At 35.7% G+C, this 25,711-nt stretch overlaps 1 protein-coding gene across 3 annotated transcripts in view; it reads left to right on the forward strand.

The window, feature by feature from the left end:
- The first annotated feature begins 4,288 nt into the window (after positions 1-4,288).
- The window catches only part of LOC117408693 (electrogenic aspartate/glutamate antiporter SLC25A12, mitochondrial-like), a 28,463-nt gene continuing 7,040 nt past the window's right edge, over positions 4,289-25,711 (forward strand). Inside the window, exons 1-13 of one of the 3 annotated variants that reach the window (XM_059032254.1) lie at positions 4,289-4,310; positions 5,474-5,527; positions 10,413-10,555; positions 11,505-11,620; positions 14,057-14,196; positions 15,357-15,503; positions 15,865-16,003; positions 17,391-17,484; positions 17,944-18,028; positions 20,028-20,112; positions 21,854-22,012; positions 23,359-23,411; positions 23,528-23,608. In XM_059032254.1, coding sequence (XP_058888237.1) covers positions 10,446-10,555; positions 11,505-11,620; positions 14,057-14,196; positions 15,357-15,503; positions 15,865-16,003; positions 17,391-17,484; positions 17,944-18,028; positions 20,028-20,112; positions 21,854-22,012; positions 23,359-23,411; positions 23,528-23,608 — 1,209 coding nt within the window. In that variant the 5' untranslated portion in view covers positions 4,289-4,310; positions 5,474-5,527; positions 10,413-10,445. The other 2 variants (XM_034013931.3, XM_034013939.3) reach the window with 2 other exon arrangements.

A 25,711-nucleotide genomic window follows, 5' to 3' on the forward strand; every position in this document is an offset into this window, starting at 1 on the left:
GCCAACTTCAGGAAGTTCAACCAGAGTTAATTACTTAAATTACTTTTCTGACACAAAGTACAGTTCTACAGTATAGTTGTCTTTTTTTTCACCAGGGAATATCGTTTTAAATATTGTACTGTAGACACATTCACTGCAGTTGGAACATTTTTTAATTCTGACGATTGTGTCACACGTAATTATTATGCTATCTGTCTGATATATGGTAATATGTAAGTTTACCTTTTGAAAGCCATCATAAATATGCAGCCTTTGCCTAAATGACCAGTATTAGTCAAATCTGGTTAAGTAAACACCTATTTGCACTGTTTCTATTTTATGGGTCTAAGTGTTTTCTCCTTGCAGTGACAGCGATTCTAGGTAAAAAAATAAAATAAAATAAAAATTTTATTCTTGCTATTACTATTTTAGTGTAACACATGTAAAATTGCTAGCGTTTTCTAAGACAATCTTATGTCCATGTGGTGAAATTGATTAAAGATTTATTTTCTTACCCAGAATAAACATGGTAGACACATCAATCTTCCTGAAATTGGCTTCATAGGGATTAATACACAGTAATATAAAACTAAAACCTACAGAGTTTATGGTAATAGAAGCAAAATATTTCAAGTTTTGGTAAATTCAATTTGTGTGAGCTAGTTTCAATGTCGATGTTGTCTATGAAACTACAGAAAATCATCAATATGAAAGAGATCACTGGGTTCTGGGAGTCAGCAGTCTTCAAACTGGGAGTTCACACTGTCAATCTCAAAATGTCATCACAGCAGCCATTAAAAAAACTACTTAAACAGAAACAATACTCACATACAATACACAAAGTCCTTTTTTTATAAGCCAGCCTAGAACAGTTTCATGAATATCAAACTGTATTAAAAGACTTAGTTTAATGAGTTAAGGATTTATGGATAGTGTCCCATTTAGGCAAATGCAAGTATAACATTGACACTGTTCACTCTAGGTATATTTGTTTAAACTTGATTCACTGTTCATGCTATTACACCAGAGTCAGCTGTTAAGAGGTTATCAGTCAATCTGTGGATGAAAAGCATTGTAGAAATGCAAGTTCCTTTATATTCAAATGCAAAGTCTTAAAGAGATTGTGGCTAACAAAATAATTCCATAACTTTTGCATGCCATGCACGTCCACTCACTAAAGATCAAAAATGTGTGGTTTTGAAAAAAATCTAGGTTTTAGCAAACATGTTTTTATTCATGGTATCTTGTACTACACCACAGTAGGTTAAATAAATCTCTATTTGCTTTCAGATAGACTTGCACTGGAGAGTGAAATTGTCCCTACTCCTTCAGGGCCATCTTTCCTGTCAGTGATTAACCAGCTTCTTCCCTTATTGACCGACATGCTTGTCAGCCAGTAAGATTCTTGCCTCCAAAGACAATTCTGTGGTTTAATGACCTAGGAAGTGTAAATGTAACAACTTCCCTGGAAGGCAAGACAAGCAAACTCAGAACTTTCTTTTGCCTAGTGTAGTATCAGGTGTCATGTTTTAAAATCAAAATTAATGTTTGAATGTTTCTTTCAAAACTGCACATTTGATACCTATATAATGAATAGAAGTGTACAGCAGCTAAGTAAATATATTTTGTTAGCTACAACCACTTCAATAACCAGTTGTAGCATTATAATCATACTGATGCCTGCTACATACACTGTATCAGTTGCATTGTATTACGTGTATTTACAATAGATGTTACTTCTGTGATTATGTTTATACTGGTGAGTAAAAAGAGTGTAAACATTGAACAAACAGCTTCACAATAAGATGGTGCTTCACATTGGCACTGCTCCCTTATAATGAGAGCCAGTAGCTTACAAGTTACTAATAATGCCCTAATTAAACCATTATTATTTACCTCAGTCTTTTTTACAAACATGGATATCATCTAAAAAATGTCAGTCTAGCAGCTGTTCAGTAAATGGAGCCATATTGTCAGGGTATTTTTAAAACTTGAAATGGAATGCCTAATTTCTTTTTGGAAATGCAACAATAACTTTCATATATTACTACCCTATGAGGGACTCTAGGGAGAGCTTGTATTGCAGTTCAATCTTATCTTGAATAGCTGAGATAAGATAACAAGGTCAATATGACACATGGGTGATTCCAGGGACAGTGGCACACTTTCAAATGATCTGTTATCTAATATAAAGTGACCCTGTAACACTTATTAGCTCAGTGGAGAATAAAATGGTAACATGGCTGTCGTCTATGAAATGCATAGCACTGCCTTAAATGTTTTTGTGATGATATTTCATAGTGTATATTACTAGGGCCAGTAATTACCATGGCTGAATTACTGAGGTATTGTATGTATTTATGGAAAACATTACAACCAGTGTTGGGGAGTAACACATCACATGTAACACATAACAAATCTGATTACATTTTTCAGTAACATGTAGCTCTAACAGTTCCATTTTCTGACAGGTAACTAAATGTGGTATTCAATCAATCAATTTATTTTTATACAGCGCCTTTCATGGCAAGCCACCCCAAAGCGCTATAAATATAAAATGTCTGTTTTCCATAAGCTTGGAAAAAACAGTATGTATTTAATAGAGACTTAAATTCCCCCAGTGTCATAGTTTCTGACAACTGGAGGCAGAGAATTCCAGAGGGAGGGAGCACAAGTAGAAAACTCTGACCTCCCAGAGTGACATACCTGAATAATGGAATGGCCAAAACTTAAAACTTGAAGAGCGTGGTCGACATCTAGGGATATAGGGATGCAGCAATTTAGATAAATATATAGGCCCTATTGCCTGAAACAGCCTTACAAGTAAAGAGTAAGATCTTAAATGTAATATGCTCAGTCCTTTTTGTACCAGTTGGTATTCGTGCAGCTGCATTTTGGACCACTTGTAACTGATTCACCAGATAAGGCGGCAGCCAAATCAACAATGCATTACAGTAATCAATACGCGATATAACAAAAGCATGGATCAAAATCTCAGCATCCTTCTGCAAAAGGTAAGCGCAAACTTAGCAATGTTTCATAGGTGGCAGAAAGAAGACTTAACCACGGTTCTTTGTGTAGAATGCAGCATCCACAGCAAGGTCTCTTAACTCATGTTACTGGGTTTCCTTGTACTATTTGGCTGATAAGTGTCAAATGCTAAGCAGAAATAAGATTCAGCCCTTCTTTTTGTACTGTGATGCTATTATTATGCATGTCCAAGAAAAAAAAAAAAAAAAAAAAAACTTACATGGGAATCACTTACATGGGAATCATCTGATCTGTGACATTTTGGCTTTTTTTTGTTCTTTCTCCTGAAGTAATAATCTATATGCTTTCTAAATTAAACTCTGACCCCAAGTCAAGTATCGAAATACATTGGGAATACTGAGTATGCGAGGCTTATTTGTGAATTGGCAGACTTCAAATAAAGCTGATAGCCACTCTCTCTCTCTTTATATATATATATATATATATATATATATATATATATATATATATATATATATATATATATATATATATACATATATATACGGTGTGTGTATATATATATATATATATATATATATATATATATACATACAGTATATATATATATATATATATATATATATAATTTTAAAAAATCTTACACGTATAGTCTAATTACATTAACAGAGTTAAAGCTTTGCATTTAACAAGTGCTACAGACATTCTTACATATTCTTTGCATCATCATAATAATAATAATAATATCTTTATTTAGCACCTTTCATAGGTGGACCACCATCACAAATCACTTTACAGAGGTAGTCTGTAAACTGTGCATTGTCTGCAGAGTCATTTACAACAGGACATTGATTAAAACATCTCCTCCACAGGAGTCACTGGGGAATTGAACCGGTGACCGTCTGGTTGTAAGCCCTGGACTTTAACCACTGGACCACACTGCCTCTTAATATTTGCCGCCACACATATCAGCTTTAGAAGGCACAGTTAATTTATTTCATTTATTTTTAAAAACAAAACGTGTATGATGGGTCTGAGTCAGTGTGTGTGTGTGACGTATCATTGTAAGGCTCTTTCCTAAATCAGTAAGACCCTCCATAAAGGCACAGGCAGTAGTGTTTGAAATGAATGCGCTGTACAAAACTATCCGTAACTCACATGGTATATGTGTCTGTACTTAGCACAGTGAACGTAACGGACACAGTACAACAATGTATCCTTGTGAAACCCGCCCTACTTCGTCCTAATGCAGCCATAAAGACGGAAATGAGATAGAAAATCAGTAGCAGCCTACGACCTGTAAGGCTTCTTTGGACGCTTGACCTTTTCTTGTGCTGTGGGTGAGTCAGTGCTTGGTATTCCCACACTGGAAACGTATTTACATAGGACAGGCAAGCGCCTGCGCCAGCTACCGTGACATCACACGCAGCATGGCGGTCAAGGTGACTCTGGTTACTAGTACTAGTACAGTATTAAACTTAGTAGATTGTTTTAATTGCTTTTATGTGTGTAATTTACCGTTTTGCAGTCTAAAGTCTGTACACTTAGAAGTGAAATTGTAGTTTATGCTCTTTTCTGTTTTGTAAAAACAAAGGCACTCGTTGCATTGATGTAGTATCTCTGCAACTGTGATCGGCCTGATTTATTGGCCTGAACTGAGCTCTGTTTATTTTCTTGCATTGCATAATACAGGCTTAGTGTTTCCGATAATAACTTAGTTAATCAGTTATTTAGCTATTTGGTGCACGTTGTTTGCTGTCAGTTGTATTTCCAATTGCGCCAGGAGTGGTAAGGGATTTTGTTAAATACTGTAATGTTGAATGTGCATTTTGTGGTCCAGTTTTGCTGCGTGACAGCTGTGTATTGATGTTGTGCAGAATTTCTGATAATATAGAATATATTTGTTGACATTGCCTACAAAGTACTGTTTGATGCTTGTATACACTACTGGTGCCAAGCTACAGTAGCATTTCCATTTCTTATCACTCCTGGAGAACAGTCAGAAGATTCGATTAGGAAAAAAACCCCAAAACAAACAACAAAAAAAATCAACTCGTTGATAATTTTAGTGTTATTAAAATATGTTAAATTACTAAACACTATGCTATTTTATTAAGCTTTTTTTTTCAAAACCTTTAAAACGTTATACAGTTAAAAAAAAAAAAAAAAGAATGAATTCATGGTTATGCAGTTAATGGAAAATACATTGTCAGCAAGCGTTTTTTTTATGTTACAGATACAAAATACAAGCATAGAAGGAGGGTCGTTTTGTGTTTTCAATAGAGGGCAAGTTAAGCCCTGAATACAGTGTGTAGTCGTATCAGCAATCTGGATAAAAGCAGTTCATTCAAGATCCATTTGTAACTGGTCATTACTAAGTTGCAAGACCAAGTTGTTTATTGTTACATTTTTCTTGTCATACCAAGTACTGCTCTGGTGTGATTAATTCTGTTTTCACTTGTAGCTGTTTTTAATTACTATATGAAACATGTATGTATTACAGGTGCAGTCAACAAAGAGGGCTGATACAAATGAACTAAAAGCACTTTTTTCAAAGGTAAGACAATTCATGTTATTTATGACTGTAAAACTCAAATTTACTTGATTTCAGCAAGAAATAATGCAATTCAGTTTGCCTTGCATGGTTCTATAAAACAGAATATAGGACTGTGTGTGATGTGGCATCTACAAACTAAATTGTGGAATTAAGCTGACTGTCTATGAAAAGTAGCATTCAAATGTGAAGGGTACTTGAAAGTCACAAATGACTTGGTAGTCAGTGCTGCAACAAATACTCTAATACTCAGCAGCAGTCCTTTTATAAAACATTGTTTTGAGGTGGTATTTTGTTTTAGTTCACTTTGGTGGCAGTTTGACCTTGGTGATCAGGTTTAACCTACATGCTCATGTCACATGACGATGAAAATGAAACACAGCCAGACTTCAGAAATAAATAGTCAGAAGTAATAGCCAGGATACTTGTACATGCAGCCTTCACATCTTGATTAATAAGGCAGGCTAATAATGGGGAAACAATATGTTTGTGTTTTAATTCTACATCAGTGGTTAGTTCACCAACAATGTGGCATGCTACATTAGATATGTACAGTAGTTCACAGAGCATGTAAGCCCTAGCTGGTTAGTGCTAATGTCAAATGTGGGGAGAGTTACAAACTAGACAGCAACAAGTGTGTAATTTACCTTGAGATAGCTGTGGGTCTGTGCTTTGTTTCCCAGGGGGTCGGGGGGGCGGGGGACTTGCCTGTCACCTTTATTATAAAGACCATTGTTTTAACACCCAGTTCTGTTTGTATTATTTATAACTCCTAATTACATGCTTTGGAAATAAGACTGCCATTGTATTGCTGTTTTTAACATGATGAACATTTAGCTGAGCTGTTTGTGACTTCTGCAGTGGATGTTATGGTATAGCGACGTATCTCGTATTAAACATTTAAATGTCTCAAACTACCGTAGGGAGTCTTATTTCTGAACTGTTGTTGCTCTCTGTCTCTAATTCTTTCCCCACTATTGTTTACCCCCATATATCAAAATGGAATAATTGTTTACAGAGATAAGAACTAATTATCATTTGTAAAAATCTAAGAGTAATGTACTGTGTATAGAGTAGCCACATTTTGCTTGGTCAATAGCTGTACATGCTGTCAAGCCCATCCAGTCCCAAGAAAAGGTCACACACATTCCTGGACTAAATTTGGATCTCCTTGAACATAGAATATCTCTAGTTGAATTCTAGCACATGTAGATCAACAACATTCTGTCAATAGACATTATTTTCCAAGTCAATGCAGTGATGATTGTAAAATCTCCAAACTGTATATGATTTGCATGTAAGGAAAATTGTTTGTTGTGATTTATTATATACGGTCACTTATTGTAATAACAAAGAGAAAGTAAAGCATTTTAAAAGATGTATGAAAAGGTATTGGGCTTGTGACATATTTGATTAGGTGTGGTGGTCCAATGGTTAAAGAAAGGTGCTTGTTACCAGGAGGTTCCTGGTTCAATCCCGGCTCAGCCACTGACTCGCTGTGTGTGACCCTGAGCAAGTTAGTTAACATCCTTGTATTCCTTTCTTCAGATGAGACATAAAAACCGAGGTCCTATTGTAAGGGATGCGTAGTTCACCCCCTAGTCTCTGAAAGTCGCTTTGGATAAAAGCGTCTGCTAAATGACTACTTAATAAAAGTCAGTTTAGCTGTGAAAGTTAATTTTCACACGTATAAATATATTAGGACTGTCACTTGTTTAATATTTTTGATCAGTTAATTTATGGGCATTAGTTGATTAATAAAGGTAAGAATCTTATAGCTGCCTTCCTGCATAGTTATACTTCTAAATCAATAGAATCTAAAAAAACTTAAACAAAAATTTAAAAAACCCAATAGGAATTTGATGTTTTTAAAAGCATTTTTTTTTTTTTTTTTTTTTTTTTTTTAGTAAATATAACAAATTTTCACAGAACAACCGTTCATTTGGGTCAGTGTTAGTCACTTACCTGAAAACACGAGACAGCTGAGCTGCATTTACCATTACAGCTACGCACTTGGCTTCCTGTACTTCTCCTTTGACACTGAAGAGATTAAGTAGCTCTGAATCTTGTTGGAGGTACCCGAGAATACTGTGGCTATTGACAAGTGATTATAACATGCTGTCATAGAAAGTATCAGAGAAAGTAATTCCACATAATTACCTCTATTTGAGGAATTGGTGCCTTCATCGTGCCCTCTAAAGCCAGTTCTGCTCATTGTGATGTATTGTATCCCTATGCTTCTGCTTATCCAGTTGAACATCAATCCGAGTTTGGCCAAAATTTTGTGTTACAGTGGCGCGCGCAAGTGACTTTGGTAACACTTGTGTTTTTGTGCTGACTTTGATAGATATCCCAGATTGCTGTAGCCAGTGCTGTTCCATATCACCTTTTCTGTACTGAACAAAAGACAGTTCCAGAATTATTTTTTTTTAATTGACAGCTCCCGGTAAGCCACAGATACCTTTAATAATTTACATTTTGGAAGTGGCGAGTATATCCCTTCCCTTCCTGTGTCGGTTAGAGTATTTGTGGTATATATCTCCTTTTTTAAACAATCTCCAATTTTTTCATAACCAAATTGACTGTGATGCCTCCGTTGTCTGATGACATTTTTTTTTTTGTAAAAAGTCACTTGAACTATTACTTCAATGTTCTCAATATGCAGTAATTCTCAATAATGCTCTATAATAAGCAATATTGTGCGGAATTCATCTATTCTTCGCTTAGCCTATTTATGTCCCGCCTCTGCTCACTAATGTTTGGAAAGCTGTAAAACCAGGGCAGGTCTTTGACATTCCCATTGGTTAAACTTACTCGAAACCTTCAGCCGAGGCAGCAAATACCTTCAACTGTTTATGTCCCGCCTCCGCTCACTTATGATTGGACTGATGCTGAGAAAATGCAGATCTTCTATTGGTTGATTTTATTTTTATATAAAATAATTCTTCACAATTAAATTATATATATTATTAATCTGAGATCAACTCTTTAATTGATTAATCAGTCCAATTAATCTGTTAATCGGAGCATTCCTAAAATATATAAATAAGTGCGCAAAGCAACGTTTTCATTTTTCTTCATTTTTTAAAATGTCTTTATACCTCCATTCAAACACATATATATATAATTGATACTAAATGGGTCATTTGCATGGACGTGTTCTGTGTGAGAATGATTGCTGAAACAGTCACAGTAACTCCATGACATTAAAACAATGTTAGAGGGTAAGTTATTTTTATTTGACCCTGTGCTGTTTTCAGACTTCCAGTTCATAAGTTACTTTGCATGCACCAGAGTTACAGCAGCCTTTTGTGAGATCCCTGTAGCTGTATGTTAAAAGCTAGTTAAATATGAAAATGATGATTACACATACGATTGCACCTTTGGTTGCATTATTGTGGTTTAATGTAAAATGTATGAGAAAGCAAGAGTACCATTTAGGTTGGTGATGACAATTTCAATTTGGTTATTTCCTTAATTTAATGATCCAATTAAGTACTTGAGCCCTATATTGTTAGTCAAATCATGCACAAAAGCATAAATTCATATTTTAATTTACAGCATATTAAGTCATGGCTGTGCTATTATACTATTTTGAAAGTGTGATACGGTACTGTAGGGCAGGGTTTCCTGATCCTGGTCCTGGGAGACCGCTGTGTCTGCTGGTTTTCATTCCAACTGAGTTCTCAATTACTTAATCAAACTCTTAATTTAACTAATGTGCTTAATTAGACCTTCTTAATTGTTCTCAGCTCCTAAAAAGTTGCAGATTTCAAGTTACTTGTAAAATTGTATAGTTTAACTTGAAATCTGCAACTGTTTAAAAGCTGAAAACAATTAAAGGTTTAATTAAGCTAATGAATAGTTCAATTAAGGATCCAATTAAGTAATTGAGAACTCAGTTGGAATGAAAACCAGCAGACACAGGACCAGGATTGGGAAACCCTGCTGTAGGGTAGCCTCTGTTTTTGGCACTCTACCCAGAGAGTGCCCTTTCTGAATACTACTGGCACATGTGCTGTGCCTCTTGTGGTATCTCCCTGTATCCTATTCACATGTCCTTCTGTGATCTTTGATATTTCTGTGTTGCATAGAGTGCAGATATTTGTAGTTCAAAGTAACGCAGTCTGTTCATGTGTTTTGTTGTAAGAATTCATTCTGCATTTACAGGCCCAGGTTACATCTCAGCCCTGTTTTAAGACATTACTTTACACTGCACAACCAAATACATTCATATGATACTCGTGTTTTTTTAGAGCAGGTGAAAAGAATCTATAGAAATTATGTTGAAAGCATTGTAACTATTTTACATTTGGCTTTGTTGGTAGCTCTATAAAATACTAGTCGGAAGATTGATTCAATTTAAAATGAATGTCTAAACATGTAGCCGTCTAGAAATATGAATCGATGTAATTGACAAAACTCCACAAAGCATAAAGGGAGGTAAAAAGTCAATTTAACACAGCCCAGCTGTCAATAAAATATAAACCAGCCTTTTCTCTGCATACCAATTTAAATCTACTGCAGAGTTCCTGTGTATCCTTCTGCTAAGGAAATAAACTTCTGTTAATCCATAAACCAGGCAGAGCTATTGATGCAAAGGAGGTATTTTGTGAAACTTTTAGTGCTGCAATCTCATTTATATTCAATAAAGAAACTCAAATGTCAGGTTACATTTTTTGTATTACAGTACCAATATGGTCTTTTCATTGTGCTGCCTTTACAGTTTTATTCATATTTGTATATTTGTATAAATCACTGGGGCGCTACAGCTTTAAAACGCTAGGTCTGCAGTTGTTGCTTGAACACAAATAAGTATAATAACACTATATGTTATGCTTGCTTTCACTATGATTATTTGACTCATTTTAATATTTTCTCTTTGTAGTACTCGAGTGTTGAGAAGGATGGGGAGCGTTACATGACCCCTGCAGATTTTGTGCAAAAGTACCTTGGACTGCACACAGAACCACTTCACAACCCTAAGACAGTGCAGCTGATCGCTGGTGTTGCAGACACGACTAAAGATGGGTGAGTGTCTGCTCACAGTATACGTCAATACACAATATATTCACTTCAAATAACCTCTTATTTTAGCAAACCAGAGTTAAATCATTTTTTTATTATTTAAATTGTGCTTGTAAGGCAACCTGGATCTGTTTATTTATTTAAAAATGTACAAATATTACACCAATGAATTCTAAAAGTAAAAAAATATATATGTATTTGGGATTCTGAATGATTTACCTCAGTGTTTTGCTGTTTGTCAGCTGTGTGCGTAGGTGGTCATGAATTTGTATTTGTGGAGTAACATGCATTCTTTCTTTGCTTGTTAAAGTAATTTTAAATACAACTGTGACATTAAGTATTTGCTGTTGCTTCCTGTTACGTAATCGCTGTCCATTCTAACCAATGGTGACGTACAGCACAGGAAGTGATCTGTGGTGTTTTACTCAGCAGAGTTTGAATTTTCACTTTTATCAGACATGCATACATTATCCCTTGCATTTGTATGATCATAAATTATATATTGCTTCACAAATTTAAAATGTAGATTTTTCTTTATTAAGAATGTCTTTTCAAAATTACAGTCCCTCCATGTTCTATTTTTAAATAATGCACCATGCTGGTTCTCCATGACTATTCTGCCTTTGCTTTACAGTAATAAATAAAATGAATTGTCCAGGGTCCCGAGTATAAACGTACTTTTGTACTTACTAAAAGCACTGTTGTTACAATACTGTTATCCATGGCAATCAGTCCAATAAATCATGTACTACTATGTATGCCAGTGCAATTTTTTAGTATAATATTATATTTGGTTTAGACTATTCTAAAGTCTATATATTTTTTTTTAACAACACAGCTTTATTGTATTTCTAACTTCAAATAACTGTTGAGTTAACCGTTCGTGATTTAAAGACCATTATTTTGTTCAGGTTCTGTCTTTCTAAGCAATGTCTGCTCTTTCCCAAAATAGGCTGATCTCCTTCCAAGAGTTTCTGGCCTTTGAGTCAGTTCTGTGTGCCCCCGATGCCATGTTTATCGTAGCCTTTCAGTTATTTGACAAGAACGGAACTGGAGATGTATCTTTTGGTAAGTGGATATAAAAGTATCTCTTTAATTTGGTTACTAAGCAACAAAACAAACTAGTTGATCTTGAAATATTACAGTATTACTAGCTACATTGACAAATGTTTTTCAAAAAAATAACACATAAAATCATGTTTGCTTTCTTTTTTAGTTTTAAACATGCTGTAGCTGCTCCAGATAGCATGCCCATCAGGTCAGCCTTCAAGGATTATGGGTTAGACATCACATGTGTTTAGTTTGCTGGAACGCATTGGCAGTCACCAGGGATCAAAGGAGTGTTTCATCATAGTTATTGTAGCTCAGTGAATTATTATCACTTTTTACGTTCCTGTCAGAGGTGGTGCCAAACATGCATGAACAGAACAAGCAAAATGTACTTTCAGCTTTTAAAGGGATTTGCTATAATGGGAGAAAATTGAGAACTTCTGTGGATATTAAATAAGGTTGAATAACATCTGTGCTTTTGTATTCATAGATTAGATATTTGTGAGAAGTATGCAGTGCTTACTGTATATCAATTGTAAGTGTGAAAACTTCTAAAAGCACTGTTATAAATGTAGTGTTTACTTACAATTCATTTAAACTTTCACACTTTAATCTGGTACTGGCTTTGGTGGACCTATGCCCCCCCCCCATATTTTTCTAATAAAACAAAATGATCTTGAGTCAGACTGGGCAGGGGAACAATCAAACTGTAACCTGTATCCATAGCAACAAAATGGGTAGCTATGAAGCAATAGGAGGCAAAGTAAGTAAGATAATAAAGGGTTACAGTATCTAGTAGGATGCTGTGTGCACAAGAAAAAAAGTATAAAGCCCCTTTCACACTGGTACACCTACACGGGTCTAGACCTGGGTTCCGGCTACCCGGGTCACAATCCCACGTAGTGTGAAACCACGTACCTGGGTTGTACCCGGGTTAACCCGGTTCCCAGAGACCCACCTCAGGATGTGGGTTGACACACTTTGATGGTGGTTGAGCGAGACAAAATGCTTGACGGCCGTTGGTGAACAAACAGCCACGCCTGCGGGAAGGTTTCACTTCCACGAGGAACATTTCTATTTATTCTGTTTAGTCATATTTTTGGTTGATTGAGACACAGCATGAGCCAGATTGCAGCAGTGATGTAAAACCATTTTATTATTATTATTATTATTTATTTCTTAGCAGACGCCCTTATCCAGGGCGACTTACAATTGTTACAAGATATCACATTATACATTATTTCACATTATACAGATATCACATTATTTTACATACAATTACCCATTTATACAGTTGGGTTTTTACTGGAGCAATCTAGGTAAAGTACAATCTTGCTCAAGGGTACAACAGCAGTGTCCCCCACTGGGGATTGAACCCACAACCCTCCGGTCAAGAGTCCAGAGCCCTAACCACTACTCCACACTGCTGCTCAACATTTGGGCTGCTGGTTCAATCCAGAGAAGCTTGGATGGAAGTGTCTGTAACAAGCTGCTTCCGGGGCATTGATACGCATGTTGTTTACTTGCGTCTGTCACCCAGGTCAACCATGCTTTATCAAAAGCAGTGTGAAATTGCATACCCGACCAGCATGACACTGGGTCCTGACCCGGGTAGATCATGCCAGTGTGAAAGTGGCTTAAGGTGAATAAAAACAGAGGAATGATATCAAAACATCTGCACAACATAAGGTAAATGCAAAGACTAACCCCAAAATAAAAAATATGTGGGAGTGCTTTGATTGTAATCTAGAAAGCAAACATTTAGCAGTGTATTTTTTTTTTTTAATAGAAAAATAATGTATAGTATAGTAAAAAAAACTGCATAAATAAATCTGTGTTTATTATGCCAGTGTGAAAGTGGCTTAAGGTGAATAAAAACAGAGGAATGATATCAAAACATCTGCACAACATAAGGTAAATGCAAAGACTAACCCCAAAATAAAAAATATGTGGGAGTGCTTTGATTGTAATCTAGAAAGCAAACATTTAGCAGTGTATTTTTTTTTTTTAATAGAAAAATAATGTATAGTATAGTAAAAAAAACTGCATAAATAAATCTGTGTTTATTATTATTATTTATTATTATTATTATTATTATTATTATTGATTAGTTATCTCAAATTACAGTGGGAGATCTTTGAAATTAAATGGAGTATTCTTAAAATTGTTCAAATCCCTGAGGCATCCGTTGGTTTTTGTGTAGTTTATGATGCGTTTCACCTCATGGCCCCTCCTGCAGGCTATCAATAATCTTGACTGCATCGGGTATTGCAGACACCTACTGTAGGCTGTTCATTTTAAGTGGCATTTTCCTTTTTGCCACGGTTAATGTTTTCCTAAGAACTTATTTATATTTTGCTTCTTTCTGTATCGCTACCTGGTTAATTAAATATATATTTTTAAAGATTTATCAAGGTATTGTATGATTCAATATTTCTCTTTTTTTTTTCATAGAAAATGTCAAAGATATATTTGGACAGACAGTTAGTCACCATCATATCCCTTTCAATTGGGACTGTGAATTTATTAGACTTCACTTTGGCCATGACAGAAAGAAACCCCTAAGCTATTCTGAGTTCACTCAGTTTTTGCAGGTAAGTTCTGATTGTAGGGATTCTCACCTTCAGTATTGGTCATGTTGCTATTTAAAAAATGTTTTGCAAATAGTTGTTGCATTGGAAAAGTTTATGGTTTCTTTGTAGTCTTTTCAAAACTATCAGAATTGGGTTCATGCATCAGCCACCAGACTTAGGATAGGAACGTCTATATTAATATTTTGCTTACAGCATTAAACAGTTTTACAGATCGAAACTACATTTTACAGCATTTGATGACACAATCAAAGATATAAAACTATAGCTATATGCAGTACATCTTTATTCACTGTATATTTTAGTACATCAATATTTTACATACATGTAATATTTCAGTATGTGACTTTGGATTTTTCTTTAGAACTGACATAATGTTTATATTTTGTAAATACAGTTGTTACTATTCATGGGAGTTTATAAATGTGTTCAGATGTTCCCTACAGGCATTGCTGATGATGGATAAGACCCCAGGGGTCAACCAGAAAGTAGTGTTCCTTATTTCAAATTAATGAGAAGTTTAAAAACTTGGTACAAATCAGGAGGACCACCTACACTGTACTCTTTAAACTTAAGAACCCAACACGTCCTGAAAAAGTATGTTGATTCATTTGATGTGTGGTGTCCCAAAACAAGACATGCTTGGTAGAGACTGGAGGGGTGGAGGGGTGGGTCTAGTCAAGGTGTTTACACAACAGTGTTACTTGAACTTGTCAGAAATCTGTAACGTTTGAATATACTGTAAGTGTTCTCATTACCCGCTAAGGACTCTTGCCAGAGGTATTACCTAACTTCATTATTAAGCAATCGTTTCTGTCATTGGCAAGGTGTGCGGTAGAAAGGGGGTTTAAATGGAATGACTAACTTGTAAAAGTAAATGTTATCAGTGTGTTTACAGCTTATTTAAACTAAATGAGCACGTGTAGACATTATATTGGTTACATGGTTGTATTCTTTTAAAACATATCAGTATAGTATAATTGTGTAGCCTAGCCAAATTTAAAGATTATATAAATGATCCCATACCCCAATTAAAAAAACAAAAAAAAACATATTTGGCTTAAATTCTGCTTCTTTACCTAGTCCAGGATCTTGCTTTTCAAAAGCCTGTTTTAATATGAAGTATCTCGTCATAACCTTTCTTTCTTCTTGACAATTTCTAGGAGTTACAATTGGAACATGCGAGACAAGCTTTTGCTCAGAAGGATAAAACCAAGAGTGGGGCCATTACAGCCATAGATTTCAGTGATATCATGGTGACCATCCGCTCCTACATGCTCACACCTTTTGTTGAAGAGAACCTAGTTTCAGTAAGTAAAGAACATTTTAGTACATTTATTTGTAGGTTTTCATTTGGATTGGTGGTACCTTTAAATAGCAGGGGTAGAATTTGCATTCTGTTTTCTGTGATTTCTCAGTGATGGAAGCCCTCCTTGAAGCAAATGATGGCTGAATTAGATAACACTTGGGGCACCCTTACAGGGTCCTCTGTGACCCAAACTGGTGGCCCCATTGATTGGTGTATCAACCTGCCAAGTTTCATAGCTTTGCAGTACATTTTTTTTACATATTAGCTGCACTTTATGATCTCCCAGTATGTTAGAGGTGAATTTAATGGTCAGTTATTTTAACAGTGCCAATGAATCACTGTTGGTCTGTTTTCTGTTGCAGGTGGCAGGTGGAAGCATCTCTCATCAAGTCAGCTTCTCATACTTCAATGCGTTTAACTCCTTGCTAAACAACATGGAACTCATTCGAAAAATATACAGCACTTTAGCAGGATCACGGAAAGATGTACTGGTTACTAAAGGTAAAATGTTGTTCATGTTTATGAAACTAAACTTTACATGCAGAAAAAAATATCAGTAAGCCATGCAGAAAAATATGTTACTCAGGATAAGGTGAAATGTATTTTATACGATTTTCAGGCAAACGAAACCTTAAAAGCTGTATAATCTTCTAGTTAACAGAATTCCAATGGGTAATATATTTGAACATGATAAAATGATTCTTTCTTCAGCATTTACATGCACATTAACATACAGTTGTTTTACCAGGTGACATTCAGAGGTAACTGACTAAATGTCAGTTTTTAATTTGCATTAACTCTGTAATATATTTACTTCTTGCATATTGACAGTTTCTTATTCTGCTGTCTTGCTGATTTCATGCTTAGTTCATTTTTGTGGCTTCTTGTTTGTCATCGCATGTCTCTCTGTACGACTCAAGCTTCGTACATCTACTGTAGTTTAATACCCTGTCATGTAGCGATGTGTGACAACCAGAAAATGAAACGCAACAGAAAAATACAGTTGGCATATGCATTAAAAAAAAAAAAACAGCTTAGCTCAAAAGTCAGAGACATTTAGAATGAGTTTTGCATTATGCATTGTCTACGTATTCTGTGAAAAGTATAATTCTTGCATCTTTTGTTAACACACAAGTCTGTTGGTGCTGCACAGAGCACAGAATGTGTTAGCAGTTCAGAACTAGATTTGCTGTAAAATGGAAGGAAACCTGTAAAGATAGACGATGACTTGAAAAAAAATGTTTTTTTAAAGGGTAAGTAGCTTTAATTAACGTTTTATATGGCGTTTACAACCATTCTGAGTGGGTTTTATTGCTTCAATATTGCTTTCTTTAAATATGTTTTCTCTGTATCATCTGGCATTATCTGTGGTTGTAGAATCCTAGTTGTCGGCTCTTTCCCCAAAAATCACATGATGCAGTGACCATTCAGCTGTGTTGGCCCCCACCTAGTATGTAGTAATAGTATAATAAGCAGGGGCTAGAATTGAAAGATGCTTACCATGTAAAGTAGAGTTGGACCAACCCCCCCCCCCCCCCCCCCCTGCAAACTGTGATATACAGCAAATATTTTGTGTTAATAGTGTAAATGTTCCCCTGACATGAAAAAAAAAAACAAAAAACTTGAATTACTTATATTTCAAATGAGATTGGCTATTCATTAGAACATGAATGCAGGGGGTTTGGATGGAAATCTGGTGCATAAGCAAAATTTAATTGAATGGTCACATAATTTTAAATAAAATGAAAACACATTGCTGCCTATGGTGGCCCTTTTGTCCAGTGCCTGTACATACTACAGTTTAAACCTAATGTCTTAAAATAACATCTTCATATCTTGTCTCCCCCCCCCCCCCCCCCCACCCCCCCCGACTTACAAAAAATAACAGAGGAATTTGTTCATGCTGCCAATAAATTTGGTCAGATTACACCATTGGAGATCGACATCCTTTTCCAGCTTTGTGACCTTTACGTTCATTCTGGGTAAATATTTGAATTGAACCTTTTTCTTCTAGATTTTACAAACATAATAAATCCTATAAATTGAGCAGATTAAAAGAGAGAAATTGGGGGGGAAAAAAGCTGCAGTCATAAAGTTATTCTTTTGTTTATTGTGTTTATATAACTTGATCTCGTATTGAAAACCAAGAAAGAGGCAGAATATTTGGTCTCCTACGGATCTTTTCCTAATAGGCATATTTGTTTGCTTGATCACATTTGGCTCATATACAGTGTGGGTGGTTTGCATAGGGGGTATTTTTGAACTGCCTTGGCTAGCTATGTATATTGCTAATATTAAATGCAGCAGTAAATAAAAACAATTCAATAAACTGTGTGGAAAATCTTACTTCATTCTCTGTAAATATAGTGAAGATTTAGCCAAAGGTTGGGTTCGACAGTTTCTCTAATGAGATGTTTCTCCCCCATGGTTTTTGCCTGGAGGCGGCTCGCGTTGGCAGATATCGAGAGAATAGCACCACTGGAGGAGGGTGCCCTGCCCTACAACCTGGCAGAAATGCAGCGGCAGGTAGGACAAACATTTCAGAAAGCCATGTTTCTTTTTGTGCTTTTTTTTTTTTTTTTTTTTTTTTTTTTTTTTAAAAGAACATATAGTACATATTCCAAACCCTGTCAACTGCCTGATACAGTTATTTAGTGTTAGTAATTTAGCAGGATACAAGTCACAATGTAATGAATAGCACTTTGAAGTACCGTAGTACCATATATGTTCTAAATCTAATATCTCTCTTAAAATAAGAAACCTTATGCCAAAATAATCTGTTTAATTAAGATCTTAAACTACATTTATGTTATTTGATACACGAGGCTAAACTCTGTTTTTGCCTTTCTGTATCAGAACAAGGTGGATATCAAAATGAGCTTAAATAGATCTATATGTCTTAACATATAAACAAACAAAAAAAAACTGAAATGTTTTATATATACTAATATTTTATGCAGTTGTATTGTGCTTGTGTGAAACAGATGAACAAAATACAAGGAAAGGATAAAGATTTTATATACTGTATGAATGAAATATTTTAATCTTAGCGGAGACACACTGCAGTCTGAGAGACTGCCGCTGTGGTATAGATAATGACAGACAGGTGTGTAGTTGGCTTGGGGCTAAAATGTGTTGAATCGAACAAAGAGCAGGACTAAATAGACACTTGACATAAGTAAATAGACACCCCATCTTAATTACTTATGACAAGACTGTACATATTGGTTATCTTCCCATTCTGTTGTTACTTTTACATGTATATTGGGGAACATAATTAATTATTAGCTATAATTATATTTTTTAGCAGAGAACTAAAAGATTTAAGTTCAAGGTATAATCTAAATTAGTAACTATTTTTTATTTGAAGTTACCAATGACTCATGGCAACACAAGTGTGAAAACCTTTTCACAATAAATAATGAATACACATACAGTATAAATGCATAGCTTAGCTGGAGGCAACGGGTAAGGTAAAGTCAGTCATGAAACATCTTAAATTATGTAAACATTTTGAGTATACTATGGAATGTCAGTTATTGGTCTTAAAGGGCCATAGAAAACTTTGAAATATAATCTGGTACCTAGGAAAAGATATTCTGTCTCATCAAAGTGATGTTCTTTCAAAAGAAATTTAGACATATTTTGTCGGGGTAGCTTTTGGCAAGATTAAGCTTTGTATAAAAACACATTTAATCCTTTGGATTTGGGGAGGATTTGCGGAGCTTCCATAGTTCCTGTAGTTCCTTCCTATGCTAAGACAAAGTAAATCAGGTGTGCTGTTGGTTGAATCTTTTGCAGAGTAAAAGGATGTGTGATACTTATCCAGCTTAGCGGCCAAGGTTGTGCAAGTTATTTCCATTGTGTGCATGTGCACAAGAGTATGAGAATAAAAATCCAACATTTCAGTCTTCTCGGAAATGTTAACAGAAGTTTCTCATTGTTGTAATAAATGCAAACCACTGTAATGCCTAAACTCCCATAGGCACTGTCCCCATAGTAAAAACAGCTGTGTCTTGTGGATGATTCCATTCATGCAATGTGGCAGACTGCCTGCACTGTCATTTTGGAGGAGATAGTGAGATATCGATATCACCATTCACTAAACTTGTGATACAAATTTCTTAAGGAAACAGAGTGGTTTATGGCTGTTGTTTTGAATTAACATGAAGTATATCCAGATGCAGACAGAATTGGAAGGATATGTATTAAAACCTGCAGAACATGCTTAAAAGCGATTTTTGTGCATTTATATTGGTAAAGAAGGGATAGCTACTGTATTATACAAAAATGTATAAATTTATGACCATTTGACTTCAGATAAGAAATTCTTCCTCTCGGCTCAAGCAGTGTGTCAGTGATACGTTTGTACGAAAGGGTTTCAAGTTGTAACGGTTCCAGATTCCTCTTGCACTCGGAATGTTGTAATCTCTATTTCACAGGAATTTTTATACAAGTTGATTTGCAGTCATAATTCTGCTCACACATCTTTCTCCAAATCCATTTTGTTTTCCTTTTTTCCTAGCAATCTTATGGTGAAGCTGGTCGACCTATCTGGCTCCAGGCAGCCGAGTCTGCTTACAGGTTCAGTTTGGGCGCAATTGCTGGAGGTGAGTGACATGTCTGTGCACTGTTCACAGGCCCAGGTTCATGTAATGTTATACTGGCACAGTAGTGCAGATCAGCTAAGGTGCAGTCCATTGTGCTGCAGGTTCTGAGCTGGAAGACTCTGAGTTGCTCTTTATTTGTGTCTGTGATGAGAAGATCCGACATTGTGCTACAGTGGCACCTCTGGCTCCAGACAGTCTTCAGGGCAAAAACTCAGTAGTGACATGGATCTTCCGGACCCATACAGAAGTTCATGCTAATTATACTTGATGAAAATGATACCAAAAAACCAGAGGGATTATGCTTGAAATGGACAAGGCTTCCTGAAGCTTTAACTTGAGCTGCTGCTATAACATATACAGTATGCATATTTACAGATGTTGGGTTATAAAATAGTTTATAAAGTCACGTGTACCATTGAAAAAAATATATATTAAGAATAAAGTGCGGTTTATATTAATAACATAGACGCTGACATTGCTGAACATGTGTTGAGATTGTGGAAATTTCTCTGTGGTTTGTTAAAGTGGTTTTTGGTAGAATTTTACAAGAGTTACAAAATCTTAAATTAAGAAGACAGAAATAAATAAATTCTCTATAGAGAACTCTATAGAGCATTAGAGATTTTCTTTACAGAAAATAAATGTATTCCTGTGAAGAGAAACTCAAGCATGGCTTCCTGCAGCTTGTTTGAAAAGTAGCCTAAAATAATGACCAGTGATGTCAGGCACAGAACTGGCAAGCTGCTTGGGCTGCAATATGTGTGTGGCAATGATAGTACAGTACAATGAAAGACATTAACTTCTGTCTGTAGAATGACACGTATCTAAACTCCCAGCATGAACAGCATTGTGAATAGTTAAGACAGTCATATTTAAATTAAGTATAAGGTATGCTTATACAGATTGCAGGACATAAAGTGCTTATATATATACAGTGCCTTGCAAAAGTATTCAGACCCCTGACCTCATGGGACAGAAAAAAGGCAAGCACATCATTCTGAAATGCCTTGCTTAAACAGTGCCCCACTTGCTGAAAATCTTGTGTAGTGATTTTTATGTAGACTGTATATATTATATATATTTTTTTGTGACTTTATGTGGAATGTAATAAATGAGAACCAAAACGGTGAGTTTTTTTGCACCTCCATTTTACAACGCCATTGCCACGTTTGTTTTATTTGAAGTGTTGTTCCTTGTTCAGCTACAAAAAGGCACAAGTAAACCTTATGTTATTACTTTATGAAAACATGTCGATGGCCACTGTTTACTGTGAAGAAACGGCAATGGCAAGGAATGACAAGAAATGAGTAAAATGCGTCGTCAGCTTTATGTACTGTTTATTTCGGGAATAAACAACGTTTCACTTGAACTGCTACTAGTTAATTCACTGGGGTAAAGGAAGTCCTACACAACTTTATTCTTTACTCCTGGGATATTTATCTATTTGAATGTGTTACATATTGTATTGCAGTAATATAAAGACGCACACACCAGGGCCACAGCCACACCCCCTCACCTGCTGCGATGCTGTTTCTGCCTGCGTACAGAGCAATATATGGCTTTTATTACTTTTTGAAAAACGAACGAATATCTGAACAAATATTTAAATTGAGTGAATATCCGAACATGAAAATCCTGTGTTTGTCCCAGCACTATATATATATGTATATATATATATATATATATATATATATGTGTGTGTGTATAGATATCATTATATACTGTATATCTTGTTTCCTAGCTGTGGGAGCTACCGCTGTGTATCCCATTGATTTGGTGAAAACACGTATGCAGAACCAGCGCTCCACTGGCTCATTTGTAGGTGAACTGATGTACAAAAGCAGCTTCGACTGCGCCAAGAAGGTGGTGAGATACGAAGGGTTCTTTGGACTGTACAGAGGTAAAGTGAAATTATAAAGGGATGCTGTGTTTTATGTATGTGGGTTAAACACCTATTTGACATGTCCTATGAAAACTGGGCTTGCATTGGTTAGATTCAGTTATTTTCACAAGTGTTTATTTATTTTACAGATTTTTTTTCTTTTTGGGTAAATATCTTTTGAACACTGAGAACATACAGTCTAGGCCATCTGTCTAGTTGAATTATAGTAATCATGTGGTGAGATGTTAATATACATTTCCTTGGCTTTTACTTCAGAATACCACATTTAAAATACGCAACAATGCAAAACAGTATTCATATTTGAGATTTTAAACACCACAGCTTTATTAAACTTTAAAATACGTATGTTGTGTTTGTGTGCTTTTTCTTCTGGTAAATGAAATAGACATTCTACAAGACTAAAATCTGTGTAAGTTGTACTTGAGTGTAATATTCTGGAAGGCAAGCTGTAACAATTATGTCACCATAAAATGACATGAAATGGAAACAGATGAAAAGATGCGTCTTGTTACAAAATCCTAGACTTGTCTGCATAGTGAATAGAAAAGGGAGTTGCAAAAAAAAAAAATGAAATTGAAGAAGTCAAGACTGCCATCTACTGATCCTGTAGCCTGTTCTGTCAGAGAAGGATGTTCACAGAAACGGGTGTTTCCTGATAAGGAGATGTGGTTGACAGCAACATGTACGCCTGACTGCTTTTTGGCTGCTTGCTACCAACATTCACTCAGCAGTCCCCTTGGAAAGTGTATCAAATTCGATGGTGGACATTCATACAGATTCAGAGGCCAAACCACGTTTATCATTGCAAACCTCTAAAATGTATACAGAACAGAGGACACAGTTCAAACTGTCTGTAAGCACCTTCTATCCCCCAGGGAAGGAAGTTTTTATATCATAACTAGACCGGCGATACTTAAACGCTGTTTCTAAATGACATAATGCTGTATAATAACTATACATAATAAACTAAAAAAAAAAACAGGGAAATAAAATGGCATTCAAAACAAGCCTCCCCTTTTTATTTTTTTGCAGGTAAAAAAAAAAATATATATATATATATATATATATATATATATAGAAAAGGACTTTAGTTATATAATATATAACAATATACATACTATTACAAATGACATGTTTGATGTATTTTGAACATTCTACAAGTTTATTGCTTGGCTAACATTTTAAACTTGGAAATGTTACCAATGGTGTGTCTTCTCTCAGCTTTTTCTGTACCCTAAACTGGCTATTAAAGCCATATAATAACAATAGTCTTTCACTTCAGCACACAAGGTCAACAGCACCTGTGCCTCAGTCAAGGGATTTGATTTTGTATTTCTATGTAGGTCTCTTGCCACAGCTTGTAGGTGTTGCTCCTGAAAAAGCCATAAAGCTAACTGTAAGTAGCATCTTTTTTTATTTTTTTAAAAACATTCAAATTTGTATAAATCGTGTGTGCCAAGCCCCTTTTAACTAGGAAAAACACATGTGTTTTTTTGGGTTTCTGTTTTGTAGGTCAATGACTTTGTGAGAGATAAATTCAGCAAGAAAGATGGTTCCATTCCTCTTTTTGCAGAAGTTATGGCTGGTGGATGTGTAAGTATTGGCCTGAATGATGGCTTAATTAGAAGATTATCTATTTCATGATTGCACTGTAAAGCAGTTAATGGCAGTCGCAAACATGCTGTGACTTTTAAACCATCCTCACTACTACCGTGGCAGACCTCTGTGTAATAGGTTCTGTATTGTTGCAAATTTAATATGAAACACAACTGCTTGTTTTATATTGTTTTTTATTTACGTCAAGGGAACAATTCCTGCCAGACCAATCCCAGTGCCTCCTCTCAGCGGGTCTCCGTAGAAAAACTCCAGTGTAAAAACTGTACTTGTAATATTTTTATAAAAAAAAAATTCAAACAGAGAAGGGAATTCTTTTTATTTGTATGACTGTAAACCAGCTTTTCAAATTATAAAACAGGTTTTATTGGTGCGCTGCCATCTTGAACACAAAAAAAATACCAACAAATTGAGAAACAAATTGGACAAGTACGATTTACTAGACGTCTGTGTTGGTCAAGGAGTACCCAGTAATTATGAAAATAGGAGCACGCCTGTTCACGGCCTGTTTATACCATAACTAATTTGGGATGCAGCCTAAATCTAGCCTAACATTTGGTCACAACGTTGTAAAATGAGGGTGAGTCTATGTTCCTGCTACACTTGAGAGTTTTAATAACTCCCAGTTGAGTGACGCTCACAGGCTCTGCAGCACCTCAGGGCCATGAGGTTGCGACCTCTGCTGAGCCTTCATTTAGGGAAGAAGCCCTGGAGGATCATGGATGAAGTTGCTTCCAGTTCATTCTGATTGAGTTTGACAGTGTGGCACAAACCTGAGCCTTCACCCGTCAATACAGAGATTGTATTTTGAGAGCAACTTGAGAAAGGAGCAGTAATCTGTAATGAGGGCAGCTATCAGAAAGAATTTGTGGTACATAAAAAAGGCCTTGTTCAGTTTGTTTTACGTGACACCCTAGGGTCTGTTCCAATGGTCTGAACTACGGCACACCACTGCCCTTAAACTTGTAAACAGCTCTCACATCACTCTATTCCAATTACATTTTTTCTTAATTAATAAACCCTGGGGGAAAATGCCAGTACAATTAAAGGTTGGCGATCTTTAGATCTTCCAAGGTTTATCATACTATTTCCCTGTGTAATATTCAGTGGTACTGTAAAATATTAAAAGTTGCTTCAACATTTCCTGTTTACAGTTCTCTTACTTTAAGAAAAAAAAAAGTTTGCTTTGAATTAAAGGGTTTACAGGTAAACTTTTGCTGATTTTGATTACTTTCACATGCAAAGAATAAGGTAAAACCAGAATATAACTACACGGAAAGTAGTTCTCAGAAACAAGTAGAACTTGTGAAATCCTTCCCTCTGTAAGACGTGTCGGAATAATACTGTCTATTCTTATTTAAAAGTTAATTCAAATGATACTTGAGGGACGCATGCAAGTAATCTGCCACAGAGGAATCCCACATGTGTTGTGAAACAGTGGAATGTTTTTAAACAAATGTATATAATGAAAATGCCTGTATGCAACAACCAAAGGATTTCTGACCTAGACTTGATGTTCTCAATTAGAGCGAAAACAGTGGAACTGGTTTGATGATTAATCATAGCCATGCAAGATGGCTTAGTCATACAGAACATACTGTATGGATTGCCTAGACCCTCAGGATGTAAGATGGTGCAGAAAGATAACCATGATTCAGTGTGTCCATTGGGGAGTTAAGTGGTTGGCAGAAAATAGCTTGGTAGAGGATGTGGCGGCTCCCAGTAGGAAGCAAACAGACAGGGCTAGGGTGGGCCCTTCACCCTTCCACAGGAGACGCCTGGGGTGGAACTGGAAAGGGCAGAAGGCTGAGCCAAGTGGGGTCAGATCCCTGCAAACCTTGTCAAAGGCACATGGTGGGAATGGGCAGGTCAATAGCAAGTAATGAGGTCTGTTCCCTCTAAACCCAAGTCTGTTCTAAAGCTTGACCTTTGCAGTCAATGCCTATTTGTTCTCTCGTTTTATTGGGGTGTTTACTGATAGTATTTGACATTGTTTAAATAAATAAAAAGATGTATTGATTATATATATATATATATATATATATATATATATATATATATATATATATATATATATATATA

The sequence above is a fragment of the Acipenser ruthenus genome, chromosome 10 (assembly GCF_902713425.1).
Source record: "Acipenser ruthenus chromosome 10, fAciRut3.2 maternal haplotype, whole genome shotgun sequence".
NCBI classification, from domain to species: domain Eukaryota; kingdom Metazoa; phylum Chordata; class Actinopteri; order Acipenseriformes; family Acipenseridae; genus Acipenser; species Acipenser ruthenus.